This window comes from Alexandromys fortis, unplaced genomic scaffold, assembly GCF_014885135.2.
Source record: "Alexandromys fortis isolate MF-2015 unplaced genomic scaffold, M_Fortis_MF-2015_v1.1 scaffold_86, whole genome shotgun sequence".
Taxonomy (NCBI): Eukaryota; Metazoa; Chordata; class Mammalia; order Rodentia; family Cricetidae; genus Alexandromys; species Alexandromys fortis.
The window spans coordinates 2395767-2413839 of NW_026067965.1; the positions used below are offsets into that span (position 1 = coordinate 2395767).

Genomic DNA, 18073 nt, shown 5'->3' on the forward strand with positions numbered 1-18073 from the left:
CTCTGTGCCCTTACTCCACGGGCAGGAGGAGACATTTTTACCTTCTCCTTGAACATCTTCCTTTCTTAGTAGGACATCAATGATGTAAATTATCGACTTTGAATTTCTGTTGCTAAGGAAGAGATGAGTGAACCAGACCCCCTCTCAAGGGTTCCCCCATATTCCTCCCAGGCTGGCCTTTGCTGTAGATGACCGTCCCTTAGTGTCTGTGGCTTGGGCTCTCCAGTGGAGGAAAGGGAAGCCAAGGTTAAATGAGAAAATTGATCCAGAATGCTGAGGAGTCTGTTTGCACAGAAACTCTGCTCCCATCCAAATCATTATCTCCAAAAATAGAAATTTGAAAGCAAAAAGAGGAATCTATGTTGAAAGAGGAGAAAGATGGGTGCCAACTGTGTAATGCTTTCTGTTGTCCCACTTTGATGACTGGGGGTTTAAATTTGCTCAAAGTTTCCCTGTAACCAGCCCTGTGGTCGGTCTCCTCTGTTCTCTTGTGGCATTGATCCAGTAGTTTGGGACACTCAGAGATGCCCCTGTAGAGGCTCTCCGGTTTCTGTTTAGACTATACTAGGTATGAGCCCAGAGGGCTTCAGAGAATGCTCCGTAAGTGCAGGGTTTGGGGGGACCTGTCCCTTGGCCCCCATGTGCCCCTTGCCCTGACCGGCCTGTGCAGAGCCACTGAGGTGGACCCCACGTTGCCACCTTTGTTGAGTGCTAATTGCCCACAGAGCTGCCTCATGTCCTTTTTCCATCCCTGAGGTGAGGATGCCAACAGTCAGGGCGCTGGGCCAGTTGCTGAGTTTGTGTGTTCCTATCTGAGCCTGAGCTGATCTGACTTCGGGAGGGATTGATTGCTCCTGTGTAAGCACAGATGATCTCTCACTCTGGTCATGATAGTCAGATGCAATGCTGAGGTGAGGGGTAACGTCACCAGAGCCCAGAGGTGTGGGGGTAATGTCACCAGAGCCCAGAGGTGTGGGGGTAATGTCACCAGAGCCCAGAGGTGTGGGGGTAATGTCACCAGAGCCCAGAGGTGTAACGTCACCAGAGCCCAGAGGTGTAATGTCACCAGAGCCCAGAGATGAGAGGGTAATGTCACCAGAGCCCGGGAAGGCGTGGGCCTCCCTAGCATGAGCTCTTTGGGTGCTGGTTTCAGGCTGGTGGTAGAAGTTGGGATCATTGGTGTCAGGGCTGAGTGTTCAGGTCCCGAGGGCTGGTGTGGCCACTGTTGGGAAGAGGCCTCCTGTCAAAGACCGGCATTGCCTGGGTGTAGCAACGCAGGGTGTCTGCTGTGGGTTGTATGTTGGCTCTGCTCCTGCCATCCACTCAGCACACACGTTCAGGTTTCCAAGAAACGTTGAGCAACTGATGACGGTGTCAGTATTAGGGCTCTGTATGCCCCCTCTGCCTGGTTAGCCCTTTTGCAGGGTCAAGCCCACGAGAAGATGCAGTCCTGGGTTGTACTAGTTCGTCTTGAAGATGATACTCCCATACACTGCTCCCCAGGCAGGACCCTGCTGTGATGTGCGGAGATTGAGAGATCTTTGACTTCCTGTCCAGTAGCGTTGCTAAATTCTGCTGCCCTCTCAAATCCTTGAGATGAAACCGAGTAATTCCGAACATGATTAAAGCGATGTCAAAGCCATTCTTGGGGAAAGCAGATCGGTTCAGGGGACCTCTGGCCTGTGACAGATCCATAAAGCAATCCTGAACCTACTCCTCTGTGGTCATAAAGAAACCCAGAAGCCCAGCACGTAGGCCGCGTTTCATGACGTACTGGCCCTGGCCGCCTCAGGCAAGCAGAGCCAGACGGCTCAGGGGAGCTGCATGGAACCTGTCTGTGGAGAGTATGGAAGTGGGGTAGCCTATGCCTCATTTGAGACGAAAGCACAAAAGAGGTCTTGGCGAGCTCGTGCTTGAACTGTCGTGTTCTTTAAGATCGAGCAGCTGGAAGACCAGTGCGGCGAGATAAACCGGGAGAAGGAGAAAAACACCGAGCTGAAGAGCAGGATTGAGCAGCTGGAGTCCGAGCTCCGGGAAAAGGAGACGGTGAGTTAGGAGCTCTGGGGGCCTTGGCGACCCCGGCCTTGCGTGGCGACCTCTGTGATCTCTGTTCAAAGATACGACAGGTGACCTGGGACCGCCTGGACAGAGACTCAGGACTCACACCATGGCCCAGCTTCTCAGCTTGTAGCATTGTGCCTATGACTCTCTGGAGAGAATCGAGGGTGGCGGGTGTGGCTCCGAAGGTAGAGGGCTAGCTTAGCATTCATGAAGTCTTGGGGTTTGATCCCCAGTACCTTGTAAACCCACCATGGTGGCACACACCTCTAATCCCAGAACTTGGGTGTAGAGGCAGGAAGATCAGGAGTTAGTGTCCATCTTCACTGAGGCCAGCCTGGGATACCTAAGAGGCTCTCTGGGAAGGAAGAAAAGAGACAGGAGACTTAGCAAAAGCCCCACGCAGTGTTAAAGATGACCCACCAGTAGAAGGGGCGTTTGGAGCCAACCTCACGTAAGAGAATGTCCATTCTCACAGTCATTTGTGTTCTGGGAGGGAGAAAGTTAAGCCCATAACACTGGATCATGGGCAAGTTAACAAAACCGCCCTAGGCCTCAGTTTTCCCCACAACAAAACAGCAATGTCCATGGGTACAGATTTCATACGATGGTCCATCTAAGATACTACACCCTGAGGGTCACTGAGGCTTCAGAAGAGCGCCCGCCCATCGTTGTCTATGTGAGCAAGACAGGCTCTGGGAACAGCACCCACTACTGCACACACAGCTCCAGCAATTTCCAAGTGTGTGTGTGTGTGTGTGTGTGTGTGTGTGTCTTTTTAAAACCGTCTCTCTCCCCCAGGAGTTGAAAGACCTCCGGAAACAGAGTGAGATCATACCTCAGCTCATGTCTGAGTGTGAATACGTCTCTGAGAAGCTAGAGGTAAGGTGATTGTGTGATTTGGTCCCGAGGTGATAGGCATATCCCTTATCTTCCACTCTCCTTCAATTATGTATCTAGGAGGGTCAAGGGTGGGTTTCTCCTTACAAAAAAAAAAAAAAATGCTAGTAATTGTGTGTTACAAGCATCCCTGGGGGCTGCCTCCCCAGTGTTAGGTTTTTGATTTTCCCATTTACACGAAGGGTCTTGTGCACAATCAGAGTGTGGGTGACTGTTTCCTTGCCCACAGAAAAATCCCTGCAGAACCACAGCTGGTTAGGAAGGACAGATGTGTACCCCGTATGTACAGGGTCTGGGGACCAGGCCACCTTGGCCTCTCCCCAGCCTGTGACTTTGGGTACTGACCTTCGACCTGCACCAGCTTCCTGGTCTTTCTTCACCCCTAGGTTGTCCCTTGATACACACATGGGACACTTTACTGAAGTACACAACCCCAGGGCTGTGTCGATAACCAGTTTCTGGGCACAAGTTCAAGAAAGTCGTAGCTCATGCCCACAGGATAAAGCTCTTCTTCTATGGCGTTAGGCGTCCTCCCTCACAAAGGACTGGTAGCCAGCTAGAGGCCAAGGAAGCAAGCCACGTCACTGTCCCCTGTGTTCTGGCTTTGGTAGGATATAACGAAAGGCGGTCTCTGCCGACCGCTCCAGGACTGGGGCCCAGATTTCCGATCTTCTCTGCTGGAGTCTGTGGGAAGCCCTTAGAGTCAGTCTGCATTTCTGCTTGCTGCTTGAGGTGTTCAGGCCAGCTGTTGCTCACCTACCCCTTTGACTCCTCCTCCTGGAGAACCGTCATCAGGACTGACGTCTTGAGTGGCAGCTCCATCCTCCATCCCGTCGCTGTCTTCCAGACCCTTCTCCCTCTTGTCTCGCCAGGCGGCCGAAAGAGACAATCAAAACTTGGAAGACAAAGTGCGGTCTCTAAAAACAGACATCGAGGAGAGCAAATACCGACAGCGCCACCTGAAGGGGGAGTTGAAGAGCTTCCTGGAGGTGCTGGACGGCAAGATCGACGACCTCCACGACTTCCGCCGAGGACTCTCCAAGCTGGGCGCGGATAACTAGGCCAGGCCAGGCCCCGGGTGGCGAGTGTGTGTGTGAGGTGAAGTAGGCGTAGGACATCCTCCATCTGTGTCGTTTCTGCCAATGCAGGTGCATCCTGTCTGTCTCCAGACCAGTCACGCGGTCCACCCAGTCCTCCCGGATAGAAACTCGTGAGGTGTGGGCGACTGGAAGCTTCTGACTCAGGAATCCAGAACTCGGTCTACCTTAGCCGTTTACGCAGTCAGGCAGGGATGTTTATATCTCTCTCTCTCTTTTTTTTTTTAAGGGCTGTTGCAACCCTATGAACTGGGTGGGTGGGGGAGTATTTTCTAATCCAACTATCGATATCCTTTACAACAGGCCACTGGGCGCCTTCTACTGAGTAGCATTCAGGGTGTGTGACTCTCGGGCAGATTCTAGTCCGTGGGGGCTATGTATCTAACCTTTTGACGTTGTGATACAGCTTTGTCATCCGTAAAGATCACACTCAAGGATTGACTTACCCACAGAGAAATAATTGTCAAAAAAAGCCCCAAACAAACCACCTTTCAATGTTTTAAGTCAATTTACTGTTTTGTGTTGGAGCATATTCTTAGTTATCCTCGGCTACGTGTGACCCTCAGACTGTAGGTCAGGCGTCTCTTCTTGAAAGGAACCATTTAGTGGAAACTTTACCAGAGGGAAGAAAACCCAGAAGTTCTGGGGTGTACCTACAGACAGGAACTCACCTGTATCCACTGTGCCCCGATCTTCCCCCGATTACTACGGTTGCGGCAATGTTTCTTTTCTTGTGTTTCTTTTTTTTTTTTTTTTTGGTGGTTGGTTGGTTTTTGTTTTGTTTCTATTTCCGGGCGTCTGCTTACGCTGTGGGAACGGATGCAGGAGTGTGCTTAACATAGTGCTGGGCATACCACAGGTGCTTAATAAACATTCGTTCAATTAAACACATATAGTGCTTTAATCGGATCCCACAGCAGAGTTCAGGCCCCGTGGAATCATGCACCATCTTCCCTGGGCTGAAGAGATGGCCTGCAGGGAATGCAGTCTGCTGCAGGCAAACCCACACGTGGCTCTGAGGAGGGATACCGGCAATGGAGTGACCCTCCCGCAGGGTGCCCAGCCGTGATCCCCATAGAGGTCATTGCCATGGGACTACCTTCTCTTCTAAGCAGAGCGCCTGTAGTCTGAGGCTTCTAGGATCCTGGGAGAGCCTGGGATAGGAGCTGCCACGGGCCTAGAAGCTCGGCCAGGTTCCTACAATGGGCTCGAACAACCGAGAAGATGTCCTACAGGCTATGAGGGTAAGAGAGCTGCTCAGGTGGCAGCCCTTGGCCGTGGTGACAGAGCAGCTCTGCTCTGCCCGGGTCTGCCTTCCCTTAGGTCCTGCTAAGGAAGGACCTGGAGCCCTAAAGCTCTCCTCTCACAGACTTCTTGGTGGGGCCATTGGGCACTGAGGTCCACCCACAGGCATCTGTCCTTAAGAGAGATGTCCATGGGATACCCTTCTAAATGCCCCAGTCAAGGGGAACTTTGGTGTTCCCTAGCTCTCTAAGAACCCTCTAGATATGAATTCACACAGTTAGGAATTCGTCCTCGTGACTTTGCATGAACTCTTGTTCATGCAGACAGCCTGGGGAAGGGGCGGGCCAGCTTGTCCGCCACCCAGGCCCCGTGGTGACTTCCCAGCCCTCATCGTTCCCTGCTGTGGCTGTCACTCTGGTCAAGGAACTCTGTTGGGATGGGAAAGGAAGGGAGGCTGGCGATATGGAGTGCTGAGGGTGTCTTGTGCAATGGGAGTGGTCACCTGTGATGTAATTCACCCCAGGGTGTGACTGGCCCCGCCTTCCCCTGCAGCTCCTAATAGGTCTCATCAGTAGCAGCTCGTGCTGGTCCACTAGGGAACAAAGACTGGGCTGGCTATGACCCAGCCTGGGTAAGGGGCCCTCATCTTAGACCATCTTGGCCTCCCTGTCTGTCAGCAGCCTGGGCACATGGCTGCCCAGGAGCAGCAGACGCCGGGATCCTCATCTTGGGCTTCACAGGTAGATAGATGTAGACGTGTAGAAGGAGCTCTTGGCTGGTGAGGGTGTGAGCCGGTGACAGGGCCGTACGAACATAGCTGCTAAAGCCCCTTCTTCGTCTGCATGGCAGTGACTTACAAAAGCGCTGAAAATGGAAATGCAGAAAGTTCTGGAAGTCAGTACCACAGTGGGGCTGACTGTAAGGTCGACTCCATGATCCTTGCTGTGAGCCGTTGAAGAGTCTGGCGGCTTCTCGTAGCCAGCAGGTAGGGGAACGAGAGTTTTGGGGCATCCCCCAAACGGCCGCAACCCAGGAGCCTGAGGACCTAGGAACCTGTCGCAGAGTGATTTAGGCAAACATGTGCGAGACTAAGCACTGACCTTCCCCTTCACCTGCTTTCTCTAAAGAGCTCATGTCTCTCCATCTGCTCTTTTTAAGAACAGTCGTGACCCAGAAACGGCCTGGGTGGCCAACAGGAGGCTGGCCCCGAATACAACCTCCAGCCCTTCAAAAGGTAGGCTCTGTACAGAGCAGACGAGCCACTAACTGTCCAGTCTCCGCTCGCACTGATGTGGCATGCCTCCAGTTGTTGTGACGTCCAGCCCAGCCCTGGGACTGTCGTCATGACCTCAAACCCTGTGCAGGTGCAGTGAGCTGTTGGCTCCCGGCGATTACTGCCGTGGTGTGCCGCCTCCGAACCAGGTGTCCCCTGAGCTCTCCTGACAACTCGAGAATGGCTGTCTGTGCCTTGCTTACCTGGCTTTCTGCAGCCGTTCACACAGGGCCTAAAAGAGGCCAAGGAAAACTCAGAGAACCCTTTAACCATAATCCGTGTGCATTTCTGACGTAAGGCTGGTAGGGACAGGACCTGCTTCTGGGGCCTCAGGAATGTAACTAGAAGCGCAGATTGGGGGAGCCACACAGAGCCCGTGCTAACCCTCAGATCGTCCCCCCAAGAGCTGTCACTGTAGACCTCCACTGGGGGAGAGAACTTGGCAGAGATCATCAGCAGGAAGCGGAGGCAGAGAGGCGTGCCCAGGGGACCCCAGCTGTGACCAGCAGCATGGGCTCTTGGGTCACTTGGACCTTGGTCCACCGTTCTCTTCAGAACCGTATCGCGGTTCTCCTTTGATGTTTCTTAGATGCCAAGAAGAAATAAATACTCGTCTGCCCTAGTAAAAACACACTGTATTATTTCAGTGTGTGTCCACAGCACGGGACAGCTGGCAGGGGACTGAGGCTGATCACACTTCCACTTACCAGACATAGTGAGGCCCGTTTCTGAATGGTTCTGGTCTGTAGGGGACTCTTCAGTAACCTCTGTGCTCTGAGAGGCCAGTTTGGTAGAACACAGACTGGCTTTAAGTTCTCTGCTGATGGTTTTCATGGGCGCACACTCATCTTTTTCAAGAGGCAGCAGGGCTTTGGCTGCAGAGACGTAAATGGTGTTCCCGCCCAGAGGTGGTCGGTCCGGATGAGCCACAGCTGGGGAGACCCTGCTTTTCCAGGGCTTAGAGTGGTTTGCAAGCATGAGCTGCCCGCAGGGGCGGCTGCTCTCCTGCCTGCAGGCTTCACAGCCACAGCCTTCAGCTATGTGATGGGCAGCATGTAATGCATTGGCTGTGAGACACCAACAAAAGGGTGGCGTGTCATATAGTCCGTGAGAGGCCGTAAAGCACGTGTCCACTTTGCAGGGGCTCTTTTCCTATAGACAAATCCCCTCTCCTGCAGACCCCAGGGGCAACTGCAAACGAGACCCAATGTGAACCTCAGGTGTAATAGCCAGGCGCATTCTTGGAAAGGAGGCGACCTGATAGGAGCTCCCCTTCCCGGGAGCACCTGCCGCTGCTGTTTGCTAAGAACTGATAGTAAGTCACTAGAAGTTACGATCACAATTCAGGGGGACCCCACTGGAGTTTGAAGCACTTGCAACACAAACCGGAAGCTTTCCAGTCAACGTCTGTCCGTACGTATTTTGAGTGGTAGGCATGATTTAAATAGACCGAGACTTCTGAGTACGTGGCTTCCCCAAAGAAATAGACGATATTCTGGGGACAGTGGGTGTGACAGCGTGGACAGAGCCCTGAGCAGAAGTGTGAATTACTTCATGTCTTTCCTTACACCTTCCCTCTTTAAAATCAAATCTGGCAAGAATTCCTACTGTGTCAAATGTCCGTGTGTGTGTGTATATGTGTGTGTGTGTGTGTGTGTGTGTGCGCGCGCATACACACATTGGGGAAGACAGCCTGACAGAAAGCTGGGGTAACACCTAGGAGAGATCAGCTACAGCTCTGTAACTAGGAGGCGTCTTGGAGTATTTCTGGTGGTGATGCTGAATGTTCTGGACTCCGCTTACAAGGCCTTGTGGGTCTCAGACAGTGCAGTCCTTGCTGCAGAGTGGCCTCTGGGCCACAGGGACCCCTCCAGAAGCCCAGATGGGCCACAGTGGAGTGAGTCCACGCTTGTACACTTTGTCGAGAGATTGGCAGGAGACTGATGTTTCACAGCTGCTGGGGATATGATGCTGTCTCCGCCCTCCCCTCCCCCTTCCTCTCCCTCTCCCCCATACCTCTTTTGATAGGAAGGCCTGAGTTTCAGTCCCTTGTGCCGTGTCTCATGCTATTACAGCAGGAAGGCGTTTCCTACATCTCCATAAGAGCTTAGTGCTAAGTATGGACTGGATAAGCAAACTATTTCACGAGTAACACCCTTTTTCTTTCTAAACGCTTTTTTGGAATATAAGTAATAGATACTTGTTTTTACAAAAAGAAACTAAAGATAAAAGGAACAAAAATCACCTGTTGCCCCACCGTCTGATTGTAACCCCTGTTAACACGCGTGGCTCGTCAGCTTCCCCGCACAGCCGCTCCCGTTCCTCTTCCGTGACATACCACACCATCTCATGCACACGCCTCACGTGACCCACTCACCCCCTCCGACACTCATGAATGGACTTCTCCATTGGTAGATACGAAACTACTGCTTTTTAACCGCTGAGTGGATCACACCGTGGATGTCTAAGCTGTTTCCAATTTTCTACCCTTGTCGTCAGGACGCCATGAAATTGTCCTGACATCTTTGTAAACTGTTCAGAATATGGACTTAGAATCCATCACTGAAACCAGTGTTCCCTGATCTCCAGACCGTGGCTCCTCTCCTTCTTAGACATGAGAGATTCCACTCACCAGCCCCGCTGTGGTCAGTGATTCGGGGCCCTGTGAGTGATTCCAGTGAGTGTGATAGGAGCAGAAGGAACATATGAAACTCGAGCTAGGACTGTAGAGTGTGTCCCTGATCCTTTGCCTTAGCAAGTGGTGACATCCCAGGGGTAGACCGTCTTCCGGCCTGGGTCCTTGAGTGACTGTACGGGACGGCTCCTTTCTCTCCACCCCACCCACCAACCTACGTGGACCTGTGGTCCGAGCCAGAGATAAACCTTACAGGTTTTACCCCCGGGATTTCAGGGTTGGTGTTTTTACTGCAGCATAACATAGCCCCTGTTTTAACCAGTAAGAGAAAAGGCATGCATGTTTTTAGGGTTTTAAACATACTTCAAATTGCCTTTCAGAAATACGTCCCCCAAGCATCCCCCCACTAGCAATGTGTGTGAGCACCCTGCTCCCTCTGTAACACTGACGTTAGCATGGAGCAGGAGCTAACAAAGTTACATTTTTATTAAAATATGATCCTTGTTGGCAGAAATATTTATTAGACTATATGTTTTGTGTCTTCTGTTCATCTCTGGCCAGCTTTCTTATAAGGTCTTTAGCAGTCGCATCGATTGGTTTTTTAATGTATAGGTGTTTGCCCGCATGTAGTCTGTGCATCACTTGGATGCCTGATGCCCAAAGAGGCCAGAAGAGGCCATCGGATCTCCTGGAACTGGAGTTACAGAAGGTTGTGAGCAGCCATGTGGGTGCTGGGAGCCAGACCCTGGTCCTCTGAAAGAGTAGCTAGTGCTCTTAACCACTGAGCCATCTCTCCATCCTCCAACCCCTTTTATTTATCTTTGGTTTTGTTTTTGTTTTTTTGAAACAAGGTCTCAACTCTGTAACTGTGGCTAGCCTGCAACTCACTATGTAGACCACACTAGCCTTAAATTCGTGGCGGTCCTCCTGCCTCAGCCTTCCGTGCTGGGGTTACAGGCTTGCTCCACCACACACAGTCCCATTGATTTCAAAGTTTTTTTCAGAAGTGTTATATAAATTTTAAAGTATCATGGCTCTTAGAAAAAAATGCTTAAACATTAAAAAGAAACGTTTTTAGTCAACTCTGTCTTTCTTTATAGTTAGTCCTTTGCTGTCACGATTGCGAAAGGCTTCCCAGTTCTAATTCTAGTACGTTTTACACATTTGTATATTATTCTTGTGTATTCATTGTTTCTTTTCATCTGTTGAACCCCTGATCTAGGCCAGGCGTGGTGGCACGCTCCTGTAATCCCAGAACTTGGGAGGTGGAGGCAGAAGGATTGGCCGCACAGCAAGTGTAAGAACCAGTTGGGCTACAGAGACCCTGTCTCAAAAAACCAGCCAGGTGTGTGGCGCACGCCTTTAATCCCAGCACTCAGGAGGCAGAGGCAGGCAGATCTCTGAGTTTGAGGCCAGCTTGGTCTATATAAGAAGTCCCACGCCAGCCAGGGTTGCACAGTGAGACTCTGTCTCCAAAACAAAATAAAACAACAACAACAAAGCTTCCTTTCTATTCTGCTCGCAATTTAATTCTAAATTGCGCAGCACTACCTGGGGGGGAACGATTCATTCTCTACTGTTATCAAACTGCATAGTTATTATTGGCCCCGCCCTTCTAGTGGCTGTAGACTTTCCTGAGTTGCCTGCCTGTATATTCTAGCACTGGTACTATAGTGTTTGGTAATCCTAACTTTGGCTTTAAAATTCCCACTAATGAAATTTTCTAAATTTCCTAGTCCATTTTACATACTAATATTTACCGAAGAAATTCAGGGACCATTTTATAAATTCTGGAACCACTGGAAATTGAATTATCTACTATTTCTGTATTACAAAAGAAGTAACGTCTTTATAACCTCTCTCGTTTCATGAAATTTATAACGCCCAGTTTTATGTCCCTTGGTGTATTTTTTCCAATAAAGGTAATTTTTTTTATTGTGGTTACTGTTGTAAATGAGATCTTTTTCAACAGTTTACTCTATAACACTGCATTGTTAATGGAAATCCTTCCCCTTGGTTTTCTAATTGAGGACGCTACATACAGGCTACATAAATGGAAACACGAAAAAACTGTAGAAAATCAATGTCTCTCCTGTAGTCAAATTTCCCTCTGATCCAAGCTCCTCAACAGTTATGTAAAATGCACACACACACTGTCTCGCTCACACACACTTTCTTATACACATGCACTGTCTCTCACACATGCACACGCACATACACACTCACACTTTCTTTCACACATACACACTGTCTCTGTCTCACACACAAGCACGTGCACACACACATACACACACACACAGGTGTTTTATCATTTCGACAATCTGATACAGCCCTTCTGCTATTTACGTCCTTTTCTCGGAAGGTCTTGGCCGCCCGGAAGCATCCATCTACCTCATTCTTACCTCTGCGTGGAAGAGTGTGCGTCGGCGAACAGGTTTACATCATCCTGTTCAGCCAGTCATGATTCTTTTCATCCTAATACTTTCATTCTTGAGGCCATTTGCCTTCTTCATAGGTGATAGTTTTGATTAGTGACGATACTTTTCTGTCCAGATTTGTCCATGGCTGTGCTGGTCTGGAACATGCTTCTCCATGGCCCCTCCCCTGGTGAGTCTTTTCCAGCAGCACACGTGTGACTCCGTGTTGGATACTCAAGCCATGCTCCTGTGTCTCTAGTTTGCTGTAATTTTACCAGTAAGGGATGCTGGGGTTTTAGGAAGCAAATCCTAACTCCTGTCGCGCTGATCAAATGATTTTTCTCGGCCGTGACTTAGGATGAGTGGTCCTAGTGGGGGTGGTAATGTTAGCAGAGCCCTCTCCTGTTTCTGCAGAAGCCTGAGGCAGTCACAGTGTGTTATCCGTTTACCAGACATCTCCTTCCAGAGTTAACAGTGGCTACTCACGATCGCTTGGTCTTTGGCACGTTTTTACTTTGTCTTCTTTGTGCTTTCGGATTTTTCTATAAAAGTTGTATAGCCGGGCGGTGGTGGCGCACGCCTTTAATCCCAGCACTCGGGAGGCAGAAGCAGGCGGATCTCTGTGAGTTCGAGACCAGCCTGGTCTACAAGAGCTAGTTCCAGGACAGGCTCCAAAACCACAGAGAAACCCTGTCTCGAAAAACCNAAAAAAAAAAAAAAAAAAAAAAAAAAAAAAAAAAAAAAAAAAAAAAAAAGTTGTATAATAAAATGAAGAGCGTTACAATGAGAAAATACTCTTCTTGATTTGGTGGGTTCCTTTTATTTTGGAATTTCATATCGTATTAATGAGATGAGTGTGGTTTTTCTGCTGTCTTTGTCAGGTGTTTTTATGTGAAGTTCCTTTAAACTATATCTTGGGACACTTTCTATATCTTTTTCTAGGCCCTGGGATAGTTCAAATAATATTCAGAACTCCCTGCTCTTTGAAGTTTTTATAACAGCATAAACTGTCCAAGTCTAGTGCCTTTTAAAGAAATAATCTTTTGATAATTTAAATTTTTCCCATGTTCATTGGTCTCTTCAGAGTTTCTTCTGTGAGATTTTTGACAAATTTAAATTTTCCCAAATGATAATTGTCTTTAAGTGTTTGGGATCTGTTGACATGGGGTTGTGTTATTTTTCCCTTAGTGCTGTGTGTCTATGCTTCCCATTGTTATTCTGATTATTTTTCAATAATTAGTCAGTTTTCATTCATCTTTTCAAAGAACCAGCTTTGGAATTTACATGTAAATTCCTAGTTTTATCATTTTATGATTGTTGGGTTTTTTTTTTTTCTATTTTTCTTGCCCCTGGCATTTTCCCACCTTTTCAAGTTAAAGGCCATCTTGACTTCCTTGTCAGTGAAAGGCACACTAACTCACACTGCTGGACTGTGACCTTTCCTCTGAACATATCTGTATCCCATAAATGTTTATGTATGATATGATTGTTATTAATAATTTATCATTTCAGAGTGGAGGCTGCCTTTTACTGAGGAGTTGTTTTAAATCCAGATCATTTGGTATTTGTTGCTGTTGGCTTTTAACATTTGTTACAGACCTTGCTGTCAAAGAGGATGATGGCCTGCGTGTTTTGGAGTTCATTAACGTTCTGTTAAGACATGATAGATTTTTAGTTTTAATAAGCTTCCCCAGGAAGTTGAAGAAAGTATATTCTTTGAAAGCAACGATATTTGACCTATGTGTATCAATTTGACCTTACTAAACATACTAATATGGACCTTTAACTTTTATTTACTTGATTCATTAAAGACTAAGAAAGGCTTGTTCACATTATCACTGTCGTTTCTGCTTGTGTGTTTTTGTTTGCCATAGAAAAATGACCAATCGCTTTCTTAAAGGCTCGTTCCCTTGGTTTTTCCTGGCTTCGTTGTAATAGAGTTGTTTATGTAGAAATACACACACAGCTCACCAGAATCTTTGTGTGTGTGTTTAAGATGACAAAAACCTCTTGGAAACCCTTGTGCCTTGAGGTGTTTGGAAATGCACATCGTCTTCCAGCAGGCCGATGCCCTTCCAGGGCAGACCAAGGGTACCAGTCCAGGTGGCGGCTCCCTAGCTTCCGGAACAGAATGGAGGTTGAGCATCAAACATGTTTGCTTCCTGTTGCGGGACAGTCCTACACATAGGGACATTTGGGGGTTGACCACTGCACACAGCTGATGTTACATTTCTGCCACTATGGGCCACACTGTGGCTCCCCTCCCCCCTTTTCACGATGCACTTTTCTTGGACAGGGGACTAGCTTTCCGAGAGAGGCAGTGAGAATGGACGCCGGTTGCCTGGATACGGGAAAGAAAGCCAATCTCGGAGACTTTATCCCACTAGTGCAGGCCTTTCCAGAAGAATCCAGCAGGCTCTGCACACAGCGAAGTCTGCGCCAGGCACAACCACCTTTTCCCAAATGTGTGGGAGGTGTGAATCCCAGCCCTGGGCTCAGGCGTGGAGGAAAGATGACCTGTTGAGCCTTCATCCAGTTTCTGTTTTAAGCCGTATTGCATCGGGCTCGTGCAATTCTGGGTTCTTTCTGTCTTTCTCCCAAGGTGAGTCTTTGATGGTTTGGGGAGGGCTTACATCTTCCCTGGGTTGTTTGGGGAGGGGGCATGTGGGAAGCAGTCCATACTGCAGAGATGTCCTCTGCCCAGTCCCAGCTATGCACCCCCCACACACACACGCACACACGGGAACGTGGGACCCACTCAGATGCCCTGTGCTGCAACCACAGTGCCTCTGTGCCCTTGGCTTCCAGGGCCCTCTCTCTAAGGTATCTTCCAGGCTTCAGGTTGTGGTGCCTAATGGTAAGCAAAGGGTGTGTTCCATAAACCAGATGAGTGTTTGCCCCAGGACATCAAATCACCGAGTAGCAAAAGGAGTCCTGGTTGCTCTCACACAAAGCTGCCAGAGATTCCTTTCAAAACCCTAGAGTTAGAACAGCTTCCAGACCCCTCCCTTCCCTTCAAGATTTATTTATTTTGTATGCAGTGTTCTGTCTGCATGTATGCCTTCAGACCAGAAGAGGGCAGCAGATCTCATTACAGATGGTTGTGAGCGGCCATGTGGTTGCTGGGAATTGAACTCAGGACCTTTGGAAGAGCAGCCAGTGTTCTTAATCACTGAGCCATCTCTCTTATTGGCTCTTCTCCCCCAAGAAGAGGTCTGGCTGCTGCATGTTCTCTGTGTCCTTTATTCATGTTGTCTCTGAACCCTGGAATGTTCTCTGTTCCAGTTCCACAGGTCCCATGATGTCCAACCACGCTCTTACTATGAATACCTTACCATATAGAACTGGAAATCATTTTGTTTAGACAGTTTTGTGTATCCAAGGCTGGTCTTGACCTCAATCCAGTGACTTTTGTGGGTGGTGTTAGTATTTTATTAATAATTCTCTGTGTTCTCATCTATTTCCGTGACTCTCCCAAAGTGTGTGGAGATCCGAGGACAGCTTGCAGCAGGTGACTTTTTCCTTCCGCATCTTCAACCTGAGACTTTTGGGGAGAAAAGAACAAACCTACGATTGTCCAAGTAACAGAAACTGTATTTGAGGGTGCTCCAGGACTGGCCAGTTGGGATTTGAGAGAGCAGCCCCTGCTGGCCTCTTCAAGTTCCTTTTATAGGAGGGGTAACGTGCTCACAGGAGTGAGAGAATCAGCTGCTACACATTGTTAGAAAAGCACAATGGAAGGGAGGAACAGGGGGAAGGATACGCATCCTGTGAATGGGACTTGCAAATTTAAGACAGGTTGAAAAACAAGTTTTGCAATTTATACCTTATCTAACTAACAGAAACTTTGTTTTTCAAGACAGGGTTTCTCTGTGTAACTGCTCTGGCTGTCCTTAGAACTTTCGAGACCAGGCTGGCCTCGAACTCAGAGATCTACCTGCCTCTGCCTCTCGAGTGCTGGGATTAGAGGTGTGCATCACCACCACAGAGCCAGGAACTTATTAATTACAAATAGAAACCTTAACTTGCAAGGACTTCAGGACGAGCAGGAGCTTTACTGTCTAAACTGCAAACAAACTTTAACCTGCAAGGTGCGTTGTTCCTGTTCTGGTCTCCGGTTAACTTGCAAGGTATGTTGTCCTGTTTTGATCTCATATATGTGGTCCCAGGGGTTGGCTTTCAAGCTTAGTGGCATGTCTTTGTCCACTGAGTCATCTCACCTGATGCTAACCCTTAATGGGTGTGTTTGTGTGTGTGCGTGTGCGTGCGTGTGCATGCGTGCCTGTGAGTTTTTGTGTGTTGTGTGCATACGGTGATGATGGGAGGCAGAAGAGAGTGTCAGATCCCTGGAGCTAATGTTACAGCTGGGTGTGAGCTGCTCAAGAGGAACCAAATCCACGTGGTCTGTAAGAGCACGTGCTCTTACTGAGCCATCCTGAATCCCGGGTGTTAGTGTTCCTAAGGATGGTCTCAGAGCAGCCTGGGTCCTAGAGGAAGGCCTCTGGGGATTGCCTGGCAACCGGCCTTAGATAAAACAATGGCCCCAGAGAGGAATCTGTGTCTGTTAGACCAGCTTCAACAAAACATTCCAGGGTGGGGAAGTGAGGATTAGAAAAGTTAGGCAGGAGGAACAGAGATAAACACAGAGGTGTAGGCTAGTACTGGGAGGGTTTCTCAGTGCCTCCTGCAGACTGAGTTCTGAGTCCACCCATGGGCACCTTTGGAAAGCACCTACTGAAACCTTGATTTTTAGCCCGAAAGAGCCATGTCAGACTGCTGCCCAGCAGAACCCAGTGAAAGAGTTTGTGTGTGGAGAGGCATGTGCCTGTCTGTAATCCTAGTGCTTGGGAGGTAAAGGCAGCCGGTCAGGAGTTCAAGACCAGCCTGGGCTATATGAGATCCCAAGTCTAAATAGTGTGCAGTTTTAAGACACTGCATTTGTAGTGGTTTGTTAGAGCAGCAACAGAAAACTGGACATTCCCATGAATTTACAAGCCTAAAGGGTAAGAACAAATCCAGTCAATGTGGTTTCACAGACTACGTGGTGATGAATCAAAACCTTTTCATTCTAGCTCCTGAGTTATTTGATTTCAGATGCAAATGAATATTCAAATGAACAAATCCATTTGATTGGTACAGCTCAATCTGCTCTAGCAAGAACAGAGGATGCTGCCAGTGTGTATGGCCTCCTCAGGACCGGATCCATCTCCAACAGCCAGGTATGAACACTGCCCACTAGACTATCCATTTGTGTATCTCTGGGGCTGGGTCTTCAGCATCCTAGGCTTGCCTGAGCTTAGGACGCAACCAGGGAAGAAGTTAATGCCGGACCTCCTGCCAATAAGTTGAGTGCTAGAATTACAGGTGTGCACCACTAAGCCTGCCTGCATGCTATGCTAGGAACTGAATTTAGGGCTTCATCCATGTTAGGCAAGCATTCTACCAACTAAGCTCTATGTCCCCAGCCCATGGGTAGTAGCACCGTGGGCGAGGTAACAACACTAATGTCTAGAAGAAGGCTCAGTGGTCATGTGAGGGAAGGAAGCAGGGAAGATCCCAGAGAGGAGGCAGCAATGGAATTGGGACAGAAGAATGTCTGAGTTTGTCTAGATGAAGAAGTGTGGTGTGTGTGTGTGTGTGTGTGCGCACAATTCCAGTCATTTAAGCTTCAGAGCAACACTGGGAAATAGGGGCAAGCAGTCTGAGGACGTAAGATCAAAACCTACAGTAGGAAAGGGAGATGCCCTGGGGACTGCAGCCAGGCAGTCAAGACCAGAGGACTCACTGCCCCCTTCCATGGTCCTGAACCCCAGAAGTCAGAGTATGCTGAGGGCTGAGCTGAAAGAGCAGGTGAGGGAGAAACGAGACCGAAATGAAAGTTTAAGAAGTTTTACAATGCTAAAGACACGATTGGATCACAGACTTAGGGAGAACTCGCCTTTGAAGAGCCCGCAAAACTGTTGACAAAAAAGCAAACTTTTGACAAACTTGAGTTATCCAAACCCAATGAAGCTTCCTGGCCCCTTACAACACTCAAATTGCAATAGAGAATGAAAACCTAAAACTCCCCGAAAGATAAGCAAAGGCCTGCAGTGTTGTGGTTCTGCCAGCTTTCTGCCTGGGTGAGAAAGGCGGCCTGGGGCAAAGCCATTTCATGCCCAGCAGCCTACACTGCCCTGCCACACGCACCCCTGGACCTGTGAGGGAGCGGTACAGAGCCAGGATGAGCCGGTGCACACTCCCCACACCAGATGTCAAAGCCAGACTGGCCAGTAAGTGCCCCCAGCAGTGTTAGCTCTGGGGACAGGTGACGGGTGGCAGACCCATGAGTGGCCAGAGGCAGGTCCAAGAGCAGCTGCTGAAGGGTTCAGGTGCCTCCCAGCCGTGCCAGGCCAGTGCTGACCAGACGGAACAGAATGCTGGAGGTGAGAAACAGGAAATGTGGGTC

General features: G+C 49.0%; 1 protein-coding gene across 5 annotated transcripts in view; it reads left to right on the plus strand.

Annotated features, from left to right (window-relative positions):
• Homer2 (homer scaffold protein 2) overlaps positions 1-15741 on the plus strand; it is a 102771-nt gene extending 87030 nt beyond the window's left edge. For 4 of the 5 annotated variants that reach the window (XM_050154075.1, XM_050154076.1, XM_050154077.1 and 1 more), the window contains exons 7-9: positions 1936-2046; positions 2860-2940; positions 3831-11148. In XM_050154075.1, coding sequence (XP_050010032.1) covers positions 1936-2046; positions 2860-2940; positions 3831-4019 — 381 coding nt within the window. In that variant the 3' untranslated portion in view covers positions 4020-11148. Of the gene's footprint in view, positions 1-1935; positions 2047-2859; positions 2941-3830; positions 11149-13921 lie in introns of those variants that run through there. The other variant, XR_007593942.1, reaches the window with a different exon arrangement.
• The last annotated feature ends 2332 nt before the right edge of the window (positions 15742-18073 follow it).